Source organism: Mustela lutreola, chromosome 6 (genome assembly GCF_030435805.1).
Source record: "Mustela lutreola isolate mMusLut2 chromosome 6, mMusLut2.pri, whole genome shotgun sequence".
Lineage (NCBI taxonomy): Eukaryota > Metazoa > Chordata > Mammalia > Carnivora > Mustelidae > Mustela > Mustela lutreola.
In genome coordinates, this window is record NC_081295.1 from 58,183,158 (window position 1) to 58,205,432 (window position 22,275).

Below are 22,275 nucleotides of genomic sequence, written 5' to 3' on the forward strand. Positions count from 1 at the left end.
GGCAATCATATCTTGCCACAAGGTCATCCTCCCTTGGTAAGAAGTTCCAGTCTCAAACTCCCCTTTAGGACCCTTCTGGGGTACCCATGGTTTCTGTCAGCTGGGATTTCCTGATCCCTGGTGAGGTGTCACTTTGAGGGAACAGTAGAGAATGCCTCCTGCCTTCTGGATTCCCAGGGAAGCTCAGCATTCCTTTTTCTGGTTCTAAGAGATGAGGAATGAGTACCGAATGTAATCTGTCCACCCCGCCTATGCTGGAGAACAGTCCTGGCATCATCTGTTTTGAGATTAGGTAACCAAAATACAGACTGCAATCATGTGCCAAATACTCATGTATGAATGGATACCCAACATAAATCACAAGACCACTGGATTTCTTTAAAATTCAAAAATGTCAACCATAATTCCCCCTTTCAATTGCTCTCACAACATTCTGTCTTGACTTTACTGTGAAGATCTGCAGTCATTTGGAAATTTCAGTAACTGAGCAGTGTACAGTTTTTCAGATTAGCCATCACTGGAAGACCCATCACATCCCAACTTCTGACCCTTGTGTTCTTACAGCCTGCAATGGCTTCAGGAACACAGTAAAATGACGTTTTGGCTATGATATCCTAAACTTCAGACTGCAGAATATTAACCACTGACATAGAAGTGCTAAATCACTACAGTCCATATTTTCTCACAAACAATGAATCATGGAACACTAACTACATCAAAACTAACGATGTACTGTACGGTGACTAATATCACATCACAATAATAATGACAATAATAATAATAAAAGAAGCAGATCACTAATAGAGAGGGGAAAAAAAAACAAGTCTAAAGGAATTGAGAGTAAAAGATCCATGGAAGGACTGTTCTTCAGCTTCTGAAGGTATAATGTGGCTTTTGCATTACAGCAGTAGGCTTTGGTCCTTCCCTAAAAATGGCATTATTGCTTTCAGAGCTGGGGAAGGGAGGCAGCTGTATTTGAGAGGTGTGAAGTAGAGGTACCTTTCCATAACACCAGTTTTCCTGGCAACGAATCAGTGCAGCAAAGGCTATAAGAGACTGCTTTTGTGAAAATACACAAAGGATTTTTTTAAATACTTGACTTGAAGAAAAATATATTCATGTATGACAACTTTCTACAAATGAAATATGGCGAAGAGATGAACGCTTACATAGATTTTTACAAAGGCGTCTAACACAAAAGTAAACATACATGGAGAACTTCAGGTTGTGAATGGCAGCAGGATTGTTTCTTTGAATTTGCCTTTGTCGCCAAAAAAATTTAAAAAAAAAATGCCCAAATCAAGCTTTTGATAGGAATAAGCCAGCAGACATCTTTTACTGTCAACTCAACTACTAAAATAAGAATAAGAAATAAGCAGATAGTAAGATTTGGGAGTTAGAGAGGAAATATACTAATATGTCCAGTACATGTAGCTTTGCCAATAAAATGGCCAGAAGACTGAGGCAGGCTACTAACCTCTGGTATCTGACCTAGGCTTTTAAGACTAATAGCCGCAATTACAATACAAAAGTCCAGCTATTGCCTACAATTACTGCCTCTCAGGGGGTCTATGTAATGAATTATTCATGTAACATATGCCCTATACCTTTTTAGGAAGAAACAGACAAAACTATACAAACCAAGCTAGCAGACCTCTTTATGGTCATAAAGTTTGTCACCTGCTGTTCCCAGCTGCCATAAAAAAAGTTATTCTCTCCCTCCTCTGACCCTTTTAAATGGTGAGCAAGGAGAAACCATCCCTATTCTCAGGAATTTAGGTGCTTAACAATATATTAAAGCAAGAGGTCAAAGTGCGCCCTGTGTTGCAATCCTTACTACTACAGTTGGGGTGCAGGAGAGATGGGGGGGCTTCCAGCCAGGAGAAGCTACATTCCTCTTTCTCCACATTCTTCCCACTACACTGTTTCTATCACCAGGAGGGAAGCAATGACTGTGATTGTTTTGGAAAAGCTTCTAAATTTTTCAAATGACATGGTTTTATACCTTTTCCCTCTGGCAATTGCAGTTTCATTTAAAAAAAAAAAAAAAAAAGCCCATGATTCTTTAATGACTCAGTATAGTCTCGCTTATATTTGTACTTGTAACGAACCATGGGGTATTCACAGTGAAAGCCACTGAGCACATCTTTAACAACTGATAAATAATTGATTTATGTACACAGTGAAATCATTTCACTTCTTACTTTTTCTTTCCATATTGGAAGTTGAAAGAAGATAAGTGCTTGGCATCCACAGGCTAAGGAAGGGCAGGAGCCCATGAGCAGCATGTTGAGGTTTTCTGTTTTGTTTAACTATAAATGTAAGGTAGCTTTGGCAGGCTGGGCTCAATCCTAGAGTGTGCCAAGAACTTTCCTACGGAAAAAAAGAACTAAGTGCAAAATTAATGATCCAAGCGTTAAAGCTTCACAGTGCATGCAAGCACTCCACATCTAAAACAGACACTCAGAAATAAAAAAGAAAACGTTTAAGAATGGATTGTGCCCTTGTCACAGGGAGGTATCATCTCCCAGCTCAGCACTGAATCTTCAGAAAGCAGGCTGGGAAAGGCAGTGCTCCACCAACTGCAGGGAGAGAAACCTGAGGGGTCTGGAAAACAGAACCCATGCCTGATGAAGTCAGACTTTGGCATGAAAACCCAGTGTTGTTACTGCTTTTTTTTTTTTCTTTCCAAAATAACTTTCAATTAAATTACCAGTCGACTTGAGTACAAAGGATCTCTTCTGATGTGGAATTCTAAAACTGACAGGCATCATGAGAAGCCCTCCTGACCAAAGGAAAGAATTGCTAACTTGCTCTTTAGTTTAAAAAAAAAAAAAAATGTAAAAGAGGATATCAAATCAAATATGCCTTAGAAATTAAATAACCGAACAGTCACTAGACTACCATGAAAACGCATAGTTATAAAAAAACAGACAAGGAAGAAAAAAAGGTACATTCATGAAGTCCACGTTCTGCATACCTTTTCAAATTTTGTCAGCAATTCCCGTAAGCTGAAGTTCAAACCAATCATCGTCCAGTAGCCCTTGAAGCCTACATCTTTCCGGCGAACTTCCTTCCGACAACAGCTTTTAACTTCTAAAATCCGTATCTTTTCTGGCTATACTTTAAAATCCTTTGTAAAATCCTTTACAAGCCTTGCCTTTGAGCTGTGGTCCATGAGCAGCAGCAGCTTGCGCTGGGACATTTTAGCCACCCCACTGTGGGTCCGTCTTTTCATGGACTTCGGAGTTCGCAAGGAACAGACCTGCTTCTATAATTTCTAGTAGCTCTGTTCCACGAAGCTGGCATGGTCTCCTTTTTCTCTGGGAAGCCCAGGATTCCCTTCTGCTCACCTCACTAATGACCTGCAGCCCACAACTGTTCTCTCCTGGGCCCCAGGCTTAGAGTTTGGTCTCAATTACACACAGCAAAAAGAAGCTATATCCTGGAAACTTGCATGAGAGAAGGCAAAAAAAAAAAAAAAAAAAAAAAAAAAAAAAAAGCCAAGTATTACCAACTTCCTCCATTCAGACTGGTTTCAGAAAGAAAAAAAAAAAGTCCTGGGTAAAGAGCCAGTTTTCAAAGAGCATGACTTATGTAGAGTTCGAACAGCAAGGCGTGTACTCTTGTCTGAAGAAACACCCAAAGAGGGGACAAGAGGCCACACCAGCTTGACTCTCCCAGACACCGCAGCCTGCGTTACTATGGCAACCACCAAGCTAGTTTCAGTCCGTTTCCCTAGGTCAGGCTGTGCCTAAGGGATGCTGTCAGTGCAAGAGAACTAAGTTGTTTGAAAGTTGTTCTGTCTGTCCGAAGAGAAGTTCCCGCAACAGATCTACCAGCCCCGCTCTTTGCTGCAGGGGAGGGCAGTGGGAGGCGGCTTCGCGGGTCCCCTCATGTATCTGACAGTAGTGTGGTAATCCACTTCTCCTTCCAACACTTGTTTATTATTTTAATCAGCATCCTCCCTCCCACCACCCTTCACACAGTTTGAAGCAAAGCTCACTCCCACTTCCTGGAGGCCTCCCTTCCCCAAACTGCCCTGTGGTATCTCTCCAATTGTCTCGGTCCCCCAACAGATCATGGGATCTATATTTCACCCTGGAGCCCACCCATGAAAATAAAGGGGGGTGGGGTGGGTGTACAAAACAACGTGAAACACCAAATACAATATGTGTGGTCAGCTGTACTATTTCTAAAAAGATTTGGACAGGAAAGGGATGGGTAAAATACTTGGAAGGAAAGTTTATCTCACTGATACTACTAAAAGGCACTCATACTGTTTTCACGTGGAGAATTTGCTTATTTCTGAAATAAAAATCTAAGTGAAAATACCCAAAATGTGAGTAATAACCAATTACTTCCAATGTTAAATTTTGATGTTATGTTTTTACTGCCACTCACAAAAGTACTTCTGTAAATTTTTAAGTGTTATTGCTTTAAAGGAAAAAGTTCAATCCAAATGATATCTTCTCAGCACTGCTACTAAGGACATCATTCCAAGGCAAAAATGTGGTTTTGTTTTTTGCCTTACATAGCTACTGAGTATACCAATAAAAGTCTGACAGTTATGTCCATATGAAATATATTTCTCTCATGGTGTTAAGAAATTCGTCATAAATATACATAATGTTCTTAAAGGTGACATGATCACACAAGGAATGATGTTAATCTTACTAAGTTAACTTAGTTAACTAAGTTAACCAAACTTACTAAATAACTAAGTTTACTTTTTGCATCAGGGCATAGAGCAAATGAAAAAAAAAAAAAAAGCCCGAAATTAGAATATGTATCTCCTAAAAGACTATTTGAATTACTTAAATATCAAAATTGTTAGCACTCAATCATAGGGAGAAAGAAATTCGAATAACAACGGAAAAAAAAACCAAAACCCTATTGAGAACAATATACAATATGGTTATTGTTTTTTGGATTTGCAAACAACTTTTCTTTCCCTTTCAGTCCCAGCTCATTTTCACATCAGTATTTCCATAGCATGTGTTTTACATATGCGAATCTATACAAAATTTAACAAGCTTTTAAAATATTTTCATCGTTAATTCATAAAACCAACATGTCTCTAGGGAGACATGGCGTTATAAGATTTCTAGCAGAATGTATTTCACCTCAAACTGCCCAATTCAGATTTAGACACACGCACTATTAATTTCAGAAACAAGTATGATATGTAAAATTAATCTGTGTGGTCTGTGTCAAAAAAGCATTGACATCAGCATGAAGACCAATCATCAGGAAGGGAGCAGAGAAACTTATACAGAAACTGACCAGGCTGACCCAGATCTGTGAGGGCTTTGGGGCCACATGCTGAGAGCTTTCAGCAGCAACAAATAAACTTTTTACATAAATACAAGACAAAAGGAACGACCAGCACCACCATCACCAGCAGCACCACCACCACAAAAAATAAATAAATAAAGGAGAGAGCAAAAAAGAACAATCTTCCTCAGCTGGGCAAACTTCCAACTACCACCCAGGGTGCTGGATGATTGTGATCAGAGACACGTGCAAACATGCAATCCCCCCGTGCACATATCAGAAGAATGAATTAAATAAAAACTCTGTTGAACAACAGAGAATACCACAGTCTTTCTCTAAAGTGAGTCTTATATTTAAAGTGTCCTTATACCAGAGCAAGAATGATCAGGTAATTAGAACTCCAAATATCCTCTCTCTTTAGACAGGCTAATTTTATCAGGGAAAAGAAGCATCACCTTGCATATTAGGGAACCTTCCCCAAAGCATGACAAGTATCCGTGTCCTGGAGGAGACAAAGAGAGGATAAAGAAAGAGGGGAAGAGTCTGTTTCCACCTAGAATTAATTCTAAAGTGGAGTGTCCAGCTTCTCTGACCATCCCTGTAAATGCCTGACGCCCATTCTTAGAACAGACATCCTCTGCTCAAATACATAAATAAAGCTCCCAAATTACAGTTATAAAATATCAAAAACTAAGCTACTGATAAACTTGGCTATGATGACACCCTCTTTGGGAGGAAAAGGGGAAAAAAATACTCAGTGGATCCATATGGAACCATTCAAAAGGAAAAAAAAGTTAATTCTCAGCCAATTTTAATAAGAGCATAACTATAGTCTCACTAAAACACTGAAAAGCAACTAAAATATTATTTTATTGACATGTAATTGGCATTAAAAATATAAAGTTTTTAAGACAAATTGTTTATGTAAAAAATTCAAAAATATTCTATAAAATTCAAATAGCTAAACTTTAATATATTAGTCAGAAGTGCTACACTCTTTGATAGCTGAGTGACACATGAGACGTAAGACTTGTAAAATATAAAAGTTAATTGTTTGTATAACTGTAAGCACATTTTACTGTTATTTGTTTGATATCTGTAAATAAAAACACTTTCTCAGTTTAAACTTTGTATACAAAATACCATCTTGCTAACACACCTTACATCTCCAATCTCCACAGTCATTTCTATTTTTAGCAAGTACTTCTTTGATACATTATCCCCTGTAATCCTGCAATCATCAACACAAAAAAATAGAGGCTTCCAGTGAAAGCAGTCAATCACTAGAGAGACTTAGTAAATTGGATGATGAAATTTGTAGTGACTAGTGTGCAAGTAAATTGTACACTAGTCCTCAAGAGGTGGAAAAAAACACAATACTGCCAATCCCCACAGCAGATCAACACTGAGCCAGGCTTCTCCCCCTAAATAAGCCATGTCCCAAACATGGACGTGCAATTCCATGAGGAAGCACACGTTATACAGTAAAACTCAACAATGAGATCAGTAAAATCTAAATCTAAATTACTTAATAAAATCACATTCCATTGCCAAAATAAAAAGGGCTAAATATATGTATATATATGCATGCATATATGTATATATGTATATAATATATGTATGTGTGTGTACATATGTATGTATATATATACATATATATATGGTTCTGGCAAAAATCTTCAAAGGCAAAGCTAATTAAGAACTTTTTATGTCTAAAAACTATATTTCACTTAATTTATTAAAAGATGACTTACTTATTTCGCAATTTCATAAAGGCAGTAAGACATTCTCTAGGGTTCAGTCAAATATAAGCAAACAGAGCAGTTACCCGTAGTCTAAACATAAGAGTTCAGAGTTTTAAAAACCGTAAAGATACATAAAGTATCTTTTCTATCCAAAACCTAATGGATTTCTCTTTACGTTGGTCAACATAAAGAATAAAAAGAAAAGAAAAGGGGGAAAAAGCTTCTTGGGAACCTCTAAAGTGAAGCATATAGAGGTCAATAGGCGATTACAAATGAATCAGCACATCATGGCTTCATTCCAAATCAAGAGCTCCAGGCATGGGGATAAAAATGTCCTTGTTATAAATTCATTTGGACTTAAGGAAAGATCCGGATTATAATGCCTTTGAAAAGAACATACACAATTCTCCTTTTCCCAACTCTTCTAACTCGGGGTTTAAATTCAGAAATAAAATAGCTGCAAAACCCGAATCATGGTCTGAGATTTCAATTCCTTGTCTGCTGCTGCTGTAGTTCTACTCAGACGCGTCTACTCAATGCATTACAGCTCTCTAGCTAACATCAGCCCGCAACCAAGTCTGTCAGCTGGTTGCCATTTAAAGTAATATACAGCCCTAAAGGGCAGAAGGTTCAACCTAAAATGGAGGCCAGAGCCCCCTGATGAAAGGCGGAACTCTCCTTTTATCCCAGAAAGTTCAGGCGATATGCTTTGTACACAAAGAATTATTTTTAATGTTCATCTCTTCAATAATGTCATCTATTCTGATAATTTTACAGGTGGCCGTTGGGAAATAAAAATTATACTTCGCAGGAAAAAAGATTCGATCCTTTTTTTATTTCCATAAACCACAGCCAGAAGATTCTACAAGACATTTTAAAAGGCACAAAGAGCTTTTTCTTTTTAAGGGGAGTGGATGGGTGAGGTAAGGTTGAGAAAGAGAAATGCCAGCTGATCTGCTTCTGAATTAGCCAACCAGGTGCAGGGGTCATCCTTCAGCAAACTTCTAAATATTTAATGGCTCAGAGAGCTCCTTATTAGGTGACTAAAAATAATGCCAAGACAAGTTAATGTTTCAAAACCATATCCTTCCTAAAAAATATGCAGCATCAGACAAGAGTAAAACCATCCCAGGCAGCCAAGCCTTGTAATTCCAGATGTCTATTGACAGCAGAAGCTTGTGGGATATGCAACTAAATCATAAAGGGTTTTGGAGAAAGTTCTTACAGGTTTTCTAATGGTTTTGTAAAGGCTTTTCTAATTTTCTTCAGCTATCCAGATTTAGAAAATTAGAGCCAAAATTAAAATACAAATTTTAGTAATAGTGAACATGTCAAGATGAATCAAAATCGTAGGTGCTGTTTTTACTCACGAGTAAAAAACTGATACTATCCCCAGGAGGGCGTGACCCCTGTAATGTGGCTATGTACTGAAGGAACTGGGCATTAAGTGAACCCAGAGGAAGCTCACACTGACCCAGCACCACCAGCTATGATTCTGTGCATCATCCTAAGGAGAGGGGCTTTTCTGATGCCTGAAGGCCAGTTCATTCAGAGCATAGTTCCTGCTTCAACACTGCTCCAGGATCCTGCCATCTCCCGGCTTAGCATCCATCTTGGAATTCTCTGCCAAATCACACCACAAACTCTCTTGGACTTCCTCACCATGACTTACCTTCACTAGTGTCACCAATAACCTGCCCATACATTTATCACTTGAACCATTCGGACTTACAAATATGGCTCCTCCAAAAGACAGTCTATCATCTTTTTATCCCTGAGTATCCTTAGTTATATTGACTTTCTGTGCTTTTATCTCACTTCCTTCATATGTTTACTCTGAGTGATGAGTTCTACATTATGTCTTTGTTTATTCTCTGAAAGTTTTCGATAAAGTACTAGATAGAAAGTGAGCCCTGGCAATGTATTATGTAGTTCATAATGAAATCAATAGGCTGATCATAGAATGAAGAATTCCTATGTTTGATAGAACTAAATTGAGCCATTACATTTCCTGGAGATTATCAGAAGCAACAGAATTGACTTTTTAAAAATCTGCCAAATGGGGGCTGGGGGATAATTTAGCAATATTCATCAAACATTACAATTATATAAACTGTGAGCCAGAAATTCTAACCCTAGGAATCTAATTTGCAAACATGTGTACAGATACAGCTACAAGGATGCTCAGTAAGTCCTATCTGATAGGGCAAAAAGGTCAAGACCATCTAAATGTCCATCAGTAGACAACTATAAATAAATTATGGCAGATTTCCCACAATGGGATGCTGTGCCACGATGGAAAAGAGGCAGATAGTTTCTATGTGCTCATAAGAAATAATCTTAAATAGTATGTCAGTATATAGGATATGTATATATAGCCAAAACAGGGGGTGGGGAGGCGCGATACAGTTATGCAAAGGTAGATTATATGAAACACAGATGATATCTCTGGAAAGATGTGTGAAGAAGACAGCAATGATAGTCACCTCTGAGAGAGGGACTAGAGATCTGAGTGTTTTGAACAGGACATGTTCAGTATTTTATAGTGCATGAGAAGTTCATCACAAGCACATGATACTTTTTTCCATACAAAATTAAGTCAATAAATAGATGGGAAATTCCCAGCGAAAATACATTTTTATCTTCCTGGGTAAATATCTATTTTTTTTTTTTAATGGTGGCATAATTAGATTTGAAAATGCCACCACGGACAATCATTTTTGCTTCGGAAAGTTTCAGAAGTTCTGAGGTGCCAGATGGTCTGACATTCTACCAAATCAGCTCTCAATAGAAATAAGCCTTCCACAGCAGTAGGCTTGTCAATGGCAAACTTTTTCAAAAAGGAGACAAAGCCTTTTTGTTCTTGTAAGTTACTCAATAACTAGTGACTCTGGCTTACTTAAATAATAACTTTGTGTCTAAAAAAGGCAGTATGCAATTCAAACTATTCTCTTTCCAAGGAAACTTGTACCTCTCTCTGTTATCTAACACTTGATATTCTATGGTATATAATTTTGGGGTATGTTTATAAAAATCAACCGACATATACCCACAAAAGAATATCTAGCCTGGTTTGTTGAAGGCAATTTTTTAAAATTATTATTAATTTTTTAAATAAACATATATTTTTATCCCCAGGGGTACAGGTCTGTGAATCACCATGTTTACACACTTCACAGCACTCACCATAGCACATACCTTCCCCAATGTCCACAACCCCACCCCCCTCTTCTGACCCCCCTCCCCTCAGCAACCCTCAGTTTGTTTTGTGAGATTAAGAGTCACTTATAGTTTGTCTCCCTCCCGATCCCATCTTGTTTCATTTATTTTGAAGGCAATTTTTGAAGCATCATTTCTTCTTTTAATCTGAGCTATGTAATCCAACCTAGGGGGCTGGCTGAGTGTCGGGTTTATACTGACTGCAGAGATGGCGCAATACAATTAGCAATTTCGTTCATGGATCTAAGTTATAGTAGCTAGAGAGAAAACAGTCGGAAGGCAGCCCTGCTTTTCATGTCCAGAGAAGTATGATTCATGTGTTGTGAAGACTGCTCTAACAAAGGGAGATGTCAGACACTGAGTTCAGGCACATTTTTCTTTAGGACCATTTCTAGTAACAGAGAGAGGTTTATAATCTCTAGTTCTACTTTAACTTTGCCAAACCCAGGAATCTGAAGGACAATTTAAATCCAGAACTTGCAGGTGATGTAATGAGCACTGGATGTTATATGCAGCTGATGAACCACTGAAATCTACCTCTGAAACTAATAATACACTCTGTTAATTAATTGAATTTAGACAAACAAATCCAGAATTTGATCTGGCAGGTGTTTTAACTTTAATATAAAAAATATGGGATGAATACAATGTAAAAGAGACTTCAAAAGCACAATACTGAACTAGTATTTATGCTTCTAGGACAGGTACGGGCAACAAAAGGGTAAGCTTGGGAAGCTGAACAAATATTCAAGTGATGTTGCTACTGTACAAATATTTTTAAAATATCACATCAGAAATACCTTTGTAACTGATGAGAGCCACATAATAAAACTGATTTCATTTTTCAATTATAATTCCTCTTTTACCACACTTGTAACACATCTTGATGACTAGACTTACTGATCACTAGGATGACTGTTGGCAATGTGCAAAAACCAACTACACACTCATAAGTTAAAAGCCTGCCATTAATTAATAGATTCAAAACATGATGCATGTCATTAAGGATGCTACAAAGACAGCATAGCACTGGAAAATATGAAACAAATTTAGAAAATTTAAATGCAATCTAAATGTTGCTACAAGATATTGAGGAATTTCTATATTCTTTGACTCATCCCACCCATCTTTATTCCCACTCCCAGAGCCATTGGTTGCTCTGATTAGCTATAGCATATATTTTTTTTAAATGCCTCTTAACTACCTTTCAGTCAATACTACATATTCTTATAGAAAATGATTATGGCTCAGAATGACAAGAACTTATGTCATTAGAACATAACTTTCTCATTAGAAATTCTGAATCAGGGGCACCTGGGTGGCTCAGTGGGTTAAAGCCTCTGCCTTTGGCTCAGGTCATGATCTCAGGGTCCTGGGATCGAGCCCCACATTGGGCTCTCTGCTCAGCAGGGAGCCTGCTACCCCTCTCTCTCTGCCTACCTCTCTGCCTACTTGTGATGTCTGTCTGTCAAATAATAAATTAAATCTTAAAAAAAAAGAAATTATGAATCAGATCCTACTACTACCAGTAGAATAGTCTGAAAAGCAATGTAGAACCATCTTAATAATGTGAGAAAGCAATAATGTTATGAACTAACTTATTTATATTATTACATCCCAGCCCTAATGTATTATATCTTTCAAGGCATAAATAAGAAACAACAATACTCACAGTTAAGAGACCTGGGTTGTGATTTGATCTGTAATAACACTTATCCAGCTGCCTGACCCAGAAAAAGACACTCAAACCCTTGTCTAGACTTTGATTTTACTTTGTAAAATGAACCTCTCACACTTCAGCAAACACTCAAATACTCTCATCAAGAAAGACATTCACCAGCACCATATAGTTGATAGGTCATTAGTTTCAACAAAAATTCATTGACAGTTGGATAATTTTAATTACAGCACAACTGAGACTTAAATACAATTCTATGCATTACCAGGAGTGTTTTCATATATTACCCCTAAATTAATAAAAACTCTGATAACTATATTATTACAATAAATTATTTTGAGAAGCATGTGTATGTTCTCTTAATATTTGCATATATGTTCACCAAAATGCTCATAACTTTTAACACTGGCTACTATTAGTAGCACAATTTTAAAAACAAATACACATATTATAAAAAAGTTCATCACTGATCACAAATTATTAAAAATCAATATTAAGTAATAAAATATCCATCACGTTAGCGAAGTGGTTCCTGAAATAACAATACCCTTCCCATTTTGTTCACTGATGCACCGCCAGAGATGACAACAGTCCCTGACACATAGTGGACAACCAAAAAATAGTCATTGGATATGAATATACCTGTATATTAAGCTCATAAAATGTTAAGACTTCACACAACTTGGAATAACCAATATACTTCAGTGACCAACTCTTTAAATATCAAAACGTCTTCATATTATTTGGTACCCTCTTGCTACAGCTCTGTCACTCCCCTCCTAACAGAATTGATTGAAGCCACACTTCTTGAAGCTCTCTCTCCTCAAATTCTTTACTGTTTCCAATTAGCATGACAAACCAAACTAAATTCTCTCCAAAAACTAATAAAAAACCTATGTATTTTATCTCCCCCTCTATTGTTTCATCTATAAAACTAGTACAATAATAGCTGATTTCAAATGCAAATTAACTATGACTTTTTTAGAACATGTATACAATATCCTTATATCTGGCAAACTGTGTTTGGTCCACAGAAAGCATGCAACAATAATAAATAAAAAGCTCATTCCCTGCTTACAGCTTAAAACCCAAAAGTTTTTGATACTACCATATCAGGTCTTTACCCTTCTTCAATGTTCTCCATATCCCAGTGCAAAAATATCTGAACTATAATGGAGCACTATCTAATAGAACTTTCTGTGATGATGAAAATGTTCTCTATCTTTGATGCCCCAAAGAGTAGGATGGCTATTGAATACTTGAAATGTAGCTAGAGTGATTGAAGAACTAAATTTCTTTAAAAAGATTTTATTTATTTGACAGAGAGAGAGCACAAGCAGTGGGGAGAAGTAGAAGGAGAAGAAGCAGGCTCCCCTCTGAGCAGGGAGCCCAATGTGGGACTCGGTCCCAAGACCCTGAGTTCATGACCCAAGATGAAGGTAGACACGTAAAAAGACTGAGCCATTCAGGCATTCCTGAGAAACTAAATTGTAACTGTTTAATTTTCGTTAATTTTAATTTTAATGTTGTTACATATGGCTAGTGGCCTCACTATACATGCCAGGCATGATTTCTTCACAATATTCTCAAGGATATGCCTTTCTAACGTTCTCCAAGACATGCTCTACTTTTTCTCCACTGACAGGATTCTCTTTTCTCTTCAACAATAGCCTCCCTTTTTTCTATCCATGGAAATTTCATCTAGTCAACAAGGTCCAATTCAGTTTCCCTGCTCTGCTCAAGCCTTGTGCTAAAGCTTTAATTCAACAACTTCCTATTAATAGCACTCCTCTTTTCTCCTGCTGCACTGTTATCCTCTATATTTCTTACAGCCTGCCTTGATTTGTTTACAGGTTGTTTCGTCAATTTATCTTCCCTCCAACCCCAATAGGGAGCAAGTTCTTTCAGAGAAAGGGCGAAAAAAGTTGAATTTATTTGTCCCCCAAATAACCAATAGAATGCTAAACATACAATCACTGCTTAACAGTTGTTAATTAACAGGAATAAAAACAACTAGAAATTATTAAAAATTTACATCCTTAATGTCATTTTACAATTGAAGAGAAAACCATGATCTTGGCAGACACATATGTTCACAAAGTTACCAAAGTAGTTAATCTCATTCAACTTTCAAATAAAAAATTTCAGGGGTTATTTTAATATTTCCATTTGCTGAAAGGATCCCAAGTTACTTTATAAAGATTTTCATACTTTTCTTACTCATACATTTCTTCAAAGAGAGGTTCTAGTCCCTCTTCTGTAAACCACTCAAGCTTAACTTCTTGACAACAAGTTAACTTGACTGTACTTTTTAAGAGTCATATTTTAAATTTTAAAAGAAAGTGCTGCCCTCTTGTGAAATGAGGTAGAAGATTTATCTTTTCACGGACAGTTGAGTAAATATTGCAAAGGTATTAAGAGTTAAATTTTAACACTGAAACAAAACAGTGTTTATCTCAAAATTGTATCTATTTCCCCTGAGGTCTCTCCCTTCTGGTCTTGGTTAATTTTTCACCCAAATGAGGAACCGATCATCAGCTTGTGCTGCTCACAAATGTACTATAACTAAAAAATAACAAATGATGGGAGTATCTTCACTATAACAAGAATGTATGAAAGACTGTAGTTTTTAAAATTTTATTACTGAGGGGACAGTGGAAGAGCCAGTGACAGAGAAGATGAGTCAATGATAATGTGAGAAGTTCTGAGTCAACCCATTAACCCTGGGCAAGAGCCTAATCAGTCTTTAATCTACTTATTTACATATAAAGTGAGCATTTTAATAATACCTTGTATTGCATAGATTTGTGTTGAGACTAAGTGAAATACCAGAACTAAAATAATTAGCATAGTCTCTGTCATATGGTAAGCGCTTTCTAGATTGTTGAACCAGTAGTAATAATATTACCATAAATAAGATTACATTCTTAACAGATATTTAAACAATAAAGTCCCTCAGAAAGCCTAACAATTGCAATATATGCCATCTTTTATTTGGGCATCTATTATATGGCTCACGTACTAGATGCCATAAAAATATTACTTTGAAGGAGCTCACATTCTGCTCTCCCTGAAATGCCTGGAAAACCACTCCCTGATTTTATGAAGAACAAGGGTGAGTAGAGTCACAATTCACAGAAATGACTGCTATGAAACCTATGGGCTTTAAGGATCCAATTAAAACGCCAGTTTGCTTGCCCGTTTGACAAATAATTGATCATTTGATCAATCCTAAAGGTATCAAGAACTAGAATAGGAGAGAGAAAAATTCTAACAGTAGAGAGAAAAAACATCCCATAGTGTTTCCTTTTTTCTATGGAGTGAGCTTCTTAGAATGCGATTTTTGCCCCCCCCCCACCCCCCGCCCCCGGGCCTGGATGGAAGGAGGAAGAGAGGTTAGGTTGGCTGGACAAAGAGTAGATCTAGCCATCCTGATCTTTCTCCAACATTTCCAAACATGAGAAATTCACAAGCCAGTTTTCATTTACCCACCACCTTGGGACACACATGTAAATAGTTACCATTTACATAGGAATATTAGGAACAGGTGTGCCCGTAAAAGAACACGTTCAAAATTTAGAACCTGCTTTGATTCCGTGCTCAGCTCTCTAAGGACCCGTATATTTAATCTTCAGGAAATTCTTTTGTCATGCAGATTTTTTGTCAAATTAAAAGCCATCCCCTGATATATTTGCTTTAGCAGTTTGAATTTTTATGCATGAGAGGTTTTCTTAACTTGGGAAAACATTCCATTTCTTGATTGGTATTATGATAGAGAATAAAGGAGTGTCTGGATAATGAGGTGAAAAAGTGCCTTAAGGAAGAATATGGGTCTAAGATTTACTAATATATTTTTGGTACAACTTCCTTAAAAAAAAATCCCTTTTTAAAGACAACCCATAAAAAAATGCAGGAATGACAATCACGCTGTTCTATTATTCTAATTAGTTGCCTCTCTGTTCAAATAGCAGACAGCCACAGAGGAACCTTGTAACATTTTGGTGAGCTAATTGAGAAAAAATCTCCAATTAAATGTTAAGGAAAGAACATTAACATGAATATGATTTATAACATTTTAAATTAAACAAGGCTTTGATTTTACTGGACTGCAGGCAAAAGAAGTATTGATTCATCATCCACCTAAGGGATAATGTTTCTAACAAATAAACAAAGGTTAAAAAGGCAGGGAAATGTATGCCTCAATAACTTCTCAAACCGAATAGAATTAGATGACACTGTAACCACTAATTCCCTTAATCTTGTGGAAGGGGTGCAAGTCTGACAAAGCGAACGATTAAGCAAGTGCAGGAAAACAGAAGAAGTCAACCTAAGTCTTGTTACCATTTATTTAATCAGGTAAAACAGAACCTGCTCAGCGACCCATAGCAAAGATCAACAAGAAAAGGTTTTCAAGTTCAAAGAATAAGAGAAATGTGCCACCCCAGCGCATGCTAAATAATAAGTTTTCAATAGAGGTGTGTTGATTCAATGCGATGGACCACTGAACACCATTTTGACATAAATTTTTTTAAAGACGTGCTTCCTCTCCCCAGCCTCCTTCACCAGGAGTCAGTGCCACCTGAGACATCTTGCACTTGCTGCCAGTCAGAACCAGGCTCTGAGTAGCTCTAAACACTGTATCACAAACACAGCTTTCTGCAAGTCTCCCACAGCTTTTTTCCTGCTACTGTTAAACTACCCCTGCCCCTCCGTTCTGCCCAGATTTCTTGATAACGAACGTGAAGGCTACTTTCTCTGACTCTTTTTTTTTTTTTTTTCAGATTCTTACACTTTTCCTCTAACCCTGAATATTCTATTTCCTGTTGCTAATCAAAGAGCTAAGCTTGAATTACCCTGGTGACTTGTATCAACTACCTTTCATACTGCAAGCTCCACTGTACTATGTGGCTCACGTTTCCATCATTTTTTGAATTCTTGGGTTTCCTCCCTTCTTTCCACGTTGAACTAGGAGCAAAGCGCAAGGAGGAATACAGAAGTTGTCTCTGAAGCCATTAAATTAAAATACATTTTCAAAACAAAATCCTTTGTAACTACACAGCATCTAAGTTCTATGACTTAGATCTAAGTTCTATGACTATTTTTAAAAAGGAAGTCTATAATTTTATTACATTAAAAATTATGCATAGTAATTAGGACAGACATATATAATTCTTTAAACAACAATATCCTCAGGGAAAAAAAATTACATGAGAAGACATCAATAACTGGGCAAATTTCCAGCCGTTGGGGCGCCTCTGTGACTCAGTTAAGCCGCTGCCTTCAGCTCAGGTTATGATCCCAGTGTCCTGGGATCGAGCCCCATATCAGGCTTCCTCATCAGTGGACAGCCTGTTTCTCCCTCTCCCTCCACCTGCCACTCTACCTACCTATGCTCTCTCTCTGTCAAATAATAAATAAAATCTTAAAAAAAAAAAAAATTCCACGCCTTTAGCTAATTCTATGCTAACAAGATTTAAATTAATTAGCACTATATACTGAAATGAAGATAAAGTTAGTTTCTCTGATAAACTAAGAGTTATGAAATCATCGTTTATTATTTTTTTTAATAAAGCACTGTGGAAAAAATAAAGCTAAAAAAAACCTGCTGGGGAAAAAATATGAATTAGGCCTCTAAAAATAAATGTATGACTGCCATGTAGCCAAATTTGTAATTAAACATAGACCTAGCTCTCATAATTTTCTCTTCATTTCTAAATCTCCTTGGATTATTATTAGGATATTAACAGTTTGTAAAACTAATATCATGTGTTATAAAATATTTTCTTAAATGCTCCCTCACTGAGATGAGAGATCATTAATTTTGAATACCCTATTATTTTATGCCTAAAGCCTAATTCCATTAGAAAATGATTGTACCTCTATGAAACTCTCTATTTTGGCTCTTTGGATCCAAAGTGACTTATAAATATCAGCCATTTCAACCAGTCAGACAAAGTGTTTCCGTACTAATTTTAGAGTTCACTTAAAAATGGCATAAAAGAAAAAAATAAAATAATAAAATAAATAAAATGGCATAAAAGGATGATAAAAGTGATTTGCATGAATTGGGACCCACCAAATGGAGGCTGCCCTGTGGCCCAGCCCACATCACAAATCGAAGCTGAAATCAGCCTGCTTTAATGGAAACGGCCCCCTGTCAAGGACACCTAGTATATACACCAATCACTGTCCTCCAACTCATCTTTAGCCAGCTTGCCTTACCCTAGAAAATAAGACCTTCTAGCATCATGAGGAAATCTCCCCACCTCCCAGTCAAACATATTCTATTTCCACCTTGCTTTTCCTAAGGCTCTATAAAACTCTCTCTTCCCCAAATTCCCCCCCACACAGTACTCTACCCGCAGGAGGCACTGTACTCCCCCAGCCCATGGATTGTGTTCCCCTGAATAAAGGACATCGAACTCCTTACTAAACTATTTTAGTTCTGTCATTTGACAAGGAGGAAGATTAGGCATATTTACTTAAAAACTTTAGAGTTTTGTGCATAGTTCTATAAGGTTTTGCTTTTCCTGTGCGTGGATTGATTTCTTTTAGCAATCGTGTGGCCATGCTCCTATTTACATGTATCCCTCCTTTGCCAATGTAAGTATAAAGTAACACGTGACACAGTATTATAAAGAAAACTACCCCAGTGATCTTGCTCTTTTTAGGAAGATGATGAAAATAATTAATGAAATGATAAATACAGTAAGCCATACATACCACGGACTCAACTGTACATGCAAAACATAATTTTAGAAAGCATGAGTACACGGGTCTAGAAACATATACAATAGCATTTTTGATCCAGACACACAACCACTTCAGCAAAATCAACACAAAATTTTAACAAAACCCAATTACTTACAAAATAAGCAAAAACTTGCTTATTTCCATAAAAACTATCCAATCCAACCTACTCTCTCACTAAGCAAAGTTAAAACTCCTTCCCTATCTCACCAACATGCAATATTTTAAACCTTAACCTAGACTTTGGGTATTTGTAATTCCCTTAAAATACATTATCTCCGAATCCCCTCTGATAAGTCAAAATTCATACTTGCACCTTTAAATCCTTCTCTCTATAAAAATTTAATAAGTTAATTGAAATAAATAAATAAATCCTTATCTCTGCTTCTTCCATGAAACCTAGTCTAACTCTGAACTGGCGATCACTCATGTGCTTTATGCTCCAGACCCCATCACTCTCTGACGGAGACAAGAGCCCTTGATGACACCAGACCTTTAACTTTGTCTCATACTTCTGCTCCACGCATCAATAAATTTTCCAGGACAATCTACTAATATTTCCCTAAAGCTCTATCATTATGTTCAATGATAGGGGGCATGAAACAGAGCGCTGTGGGTTCTGACAGACTCCATTGGGAAAATTCAAAGTTTGTCTAGGTAAACCCAGAAGGAGCAAAAAACAAACAAAAAAAGTATTACATTGGGCTCAGGGTCAAAATTTTCCCGGTTATAGAACATCTATTTAAGAAGCATATCCCCTAATACATTGTACATAATCTACATACGTATACTCTATTCAGGGAAACCTATATAATAAAATCATACCAATATTTATTCCCCTAACTCTAATAATCAGAATTAAACAAGTGCCCTATTGGAAAAACACCTCTTTCTTCCTGGGCTGGGCAGAGTGTATCTGTGTTTGTTGGATTTATTTTTTTTTTTGAAACAAAAAAAGCATTTCCCATTAAAAAGAGAAAAGGAAGTTGTAGAGTTCTCTGAGAAGATGGAGGTGGTGGGTAAATGTGGGACATTTTCTCTCTAAACTGACCTTCCGTTACAAGTGCATGAAACACTTGGAATTGAACCGTAAGCAGGGCAGCTTGTCTGAAAGGGAAGAAAGCAAACAGAAAACTCAGAAACTAAGAAACATTGCTTTCCAATCCCTCAAATTAAACAAATTTTGCCTCTTGGGATTAGGGTTAGAAAAGCAAAAGAATGCCCAGAAAAGAAATGTGTAACTGTGAAAAGGACGTCAGATTAGCAGGAAGTTATAGAGAAATGACTAGAGGGAAGATCTAAATATGACCAGGGCAACTAAAAAGGAGAAGGAAGCTTTTATACAAAATGCGCAAGCTCCATGGACGGCACCACAGATTAAATCCACATCTGTAAAATTTCCCGGCTCATACTACAGCGTATTTGTACAAGTAGTATAAATTTAAAGAAAAATCAGCCATAATATGAAAAAGTTCAGACCACATTTTAGTAAGTTTTTAACTGAGTCAAAATTGGCTAACCCACACATAGTAATTAAGAAAATACCATCGTCTTTTCAGAAAGGGACTACACTCTGTGCCTTGTTTGAGGTCTCATTAAATTGGAATAAGTTCCAGTCAAAGACAAACAGGTTTTACATACCATACTAGATTTTAATTAGAGCTAAATATAGTTGATAATTTTATATTCATGTAAACACCTGCATTGCCTGTGTCAAGATTCCTGAGCAATAAGATTTCTGTGAAGCTAACATAAAATCAACCAATCACAAATTAATTACCTTATTCATGGAAATATTATTCAAATCTTCAGTGTTTTTTTTTTTAATAACTGTGTTGTGCTCAATTGAACTGATTAAAAGCATAAGACAAACACTCTAAAATTAGCATTTTGTTAGATCACTTAATATAAGCATGATATCCAGAATCTGTAATTATCTTAGGACCAAAGAATAATTTCAATAATGTGTTACTAACATTGGTGACAGTGGGTAAGGATCACTAAAATACTGATATTTAAGAGCAGCGCTTTTATTTCTTCCTCAGTTCCAGAATAAAAGTCCTCCTATTTCATTTTATTTACTTATTAGTCTGAAATAGATATCTTTGTCCAAGAACTTCCAGTCTTTAAATAAAGAGAAAAAAAACCTGGCAATAGAAACGATTTCAACTGCATGAAATGACAGTAACTCCAGTACATTTTGAATTTCAAAACAGCAAAGATCACAGTTGAGAAGCAGCTCTTTTCAAAACATTTTGATCTATGATATAAATATTGGGACCACATTGGCAGACTTTCATACAAACCCCTAATAACAACAGTTGTTAAAAATACGTATTTATATAGCAATTTTCATGAGACCAGAGCTTTGAACAAATAAATATAAACTGTACTCATGATTATATATCTCCCTGACTCAAATTTGTATGTTGCAAGATGCCCTTTAAGGAATATAAAAACTAAATAAGACATTTTTTTCCTGGCAATTTCTCAAGAAATTATAATCTAATAATCTTAGTAGAGAAAGAATTTCTAAATTTTACTTATGATACCTGCTGTGAAAACAGATACAAAAGAGAGTTTAAATTTTGTCTATTCAGTAGTATATTCTTGCAAATATTTTCATGTTTAATAAACCATAAACTTCCTGGGTTTCTTTAGTATTATGCTAAAAGATACTCTCAACATACCATGTTTGGGATAGACTTTAAAGGAACTCTAGAGTCACCTATGTACAATATTTCAGTGAATCTAATGATTCAGTATCATTATATTATTAATATGATCATTATAATAATCAATATAATGACTCCATCTATAATATAATCGATAAGTATTTTCTGATTTCTATGTGAATGCCGACACAATGGAGAACTGTTTTCAATGCATCAGAAAAAAAGGGGCTTCTATATGTCTTATTTTTCCCTCTTCTGCTTATATCATAGGAAAAAAAATTCAGTTTTAAAAGATAATCCTTCCCCTACTTAAATGTGATTATCATGACTCCCTCAGTTTTCTCTGTTTTATTTTGTTTGGCTTTTTTACCCTAAAATACTTTCTTCTGCCAAGCCATTTCCCCCAATTTCTTTATGGTGCTAGATTGTATAGTTTTATCTTAATGTTCCCTGCATGGTCTCTGACACATGCTGGAGCCTTTCCTGAAAATAGCCACTCTCTCCTCTTGCTGATAATGTCTATGGCCCTCTGGCCAGAATAATGGCCACACATTCTTTGGAACTCTTTGCAGATGATCACCTCTGGAAAGTCTACTCTGACATCTCAAAACCTGATGAAGTATCCCTCTCCCCTTCCACATAGAAGCTCCTATAGCAGCATCTTGCAAACAACCGTAATACAATGCCTATTTACATGGCTTCATGATTCAAGAAATACTGACAGTAAAAGCAGTAAGATAAAAAAAAAAAATAACTAAGGATCAATAGGACTTAGTATCTGATTGACTGGAAATGGGGAGTGATGGCAGGTATTTAAGAATGGTACCTAAATTTCTGGCTTGGGTACTAGGCAAGATTAACCAAACAAGGTAAGAGAAATGGATCTGAATTTTAATGGGTCTCTGAAATCACCAACTTGACTTGACAGTTA

The 22,275-nt window shown here is 36.5% G+C and overlaps 1 protein-coding gene across 7 annotated transcripts in view; it reads right to left on the reverse strand.

Annotated features, from left to right (window-relative positions):
* UTRN (utrophin) overlaps positions 1-22,275 on the reverse strand; it is a 509,162-nt gene that overhangs the window by 162,151 nt on the left and 324,736 nt on the right. The window contains exon 1 of one of the 7 annotated variants that reach the window (XM_059177341.1): positions 2,981-3,105. The exons of the other annotated variants lie outside the window; for them this stretch is intronic. Coding sequence (XP_059033324.1) covers positions 2,981-3,031 — 51 coding nt within the window. The 5' untranslated portion in view covers positions 3,032-3,105. Of the gene's footprint in view, positions 1-2,980; positions 3,106-22,275 lie in introns of those variants that run through there. 7 annotated transcript variants of the gene reach the window in all.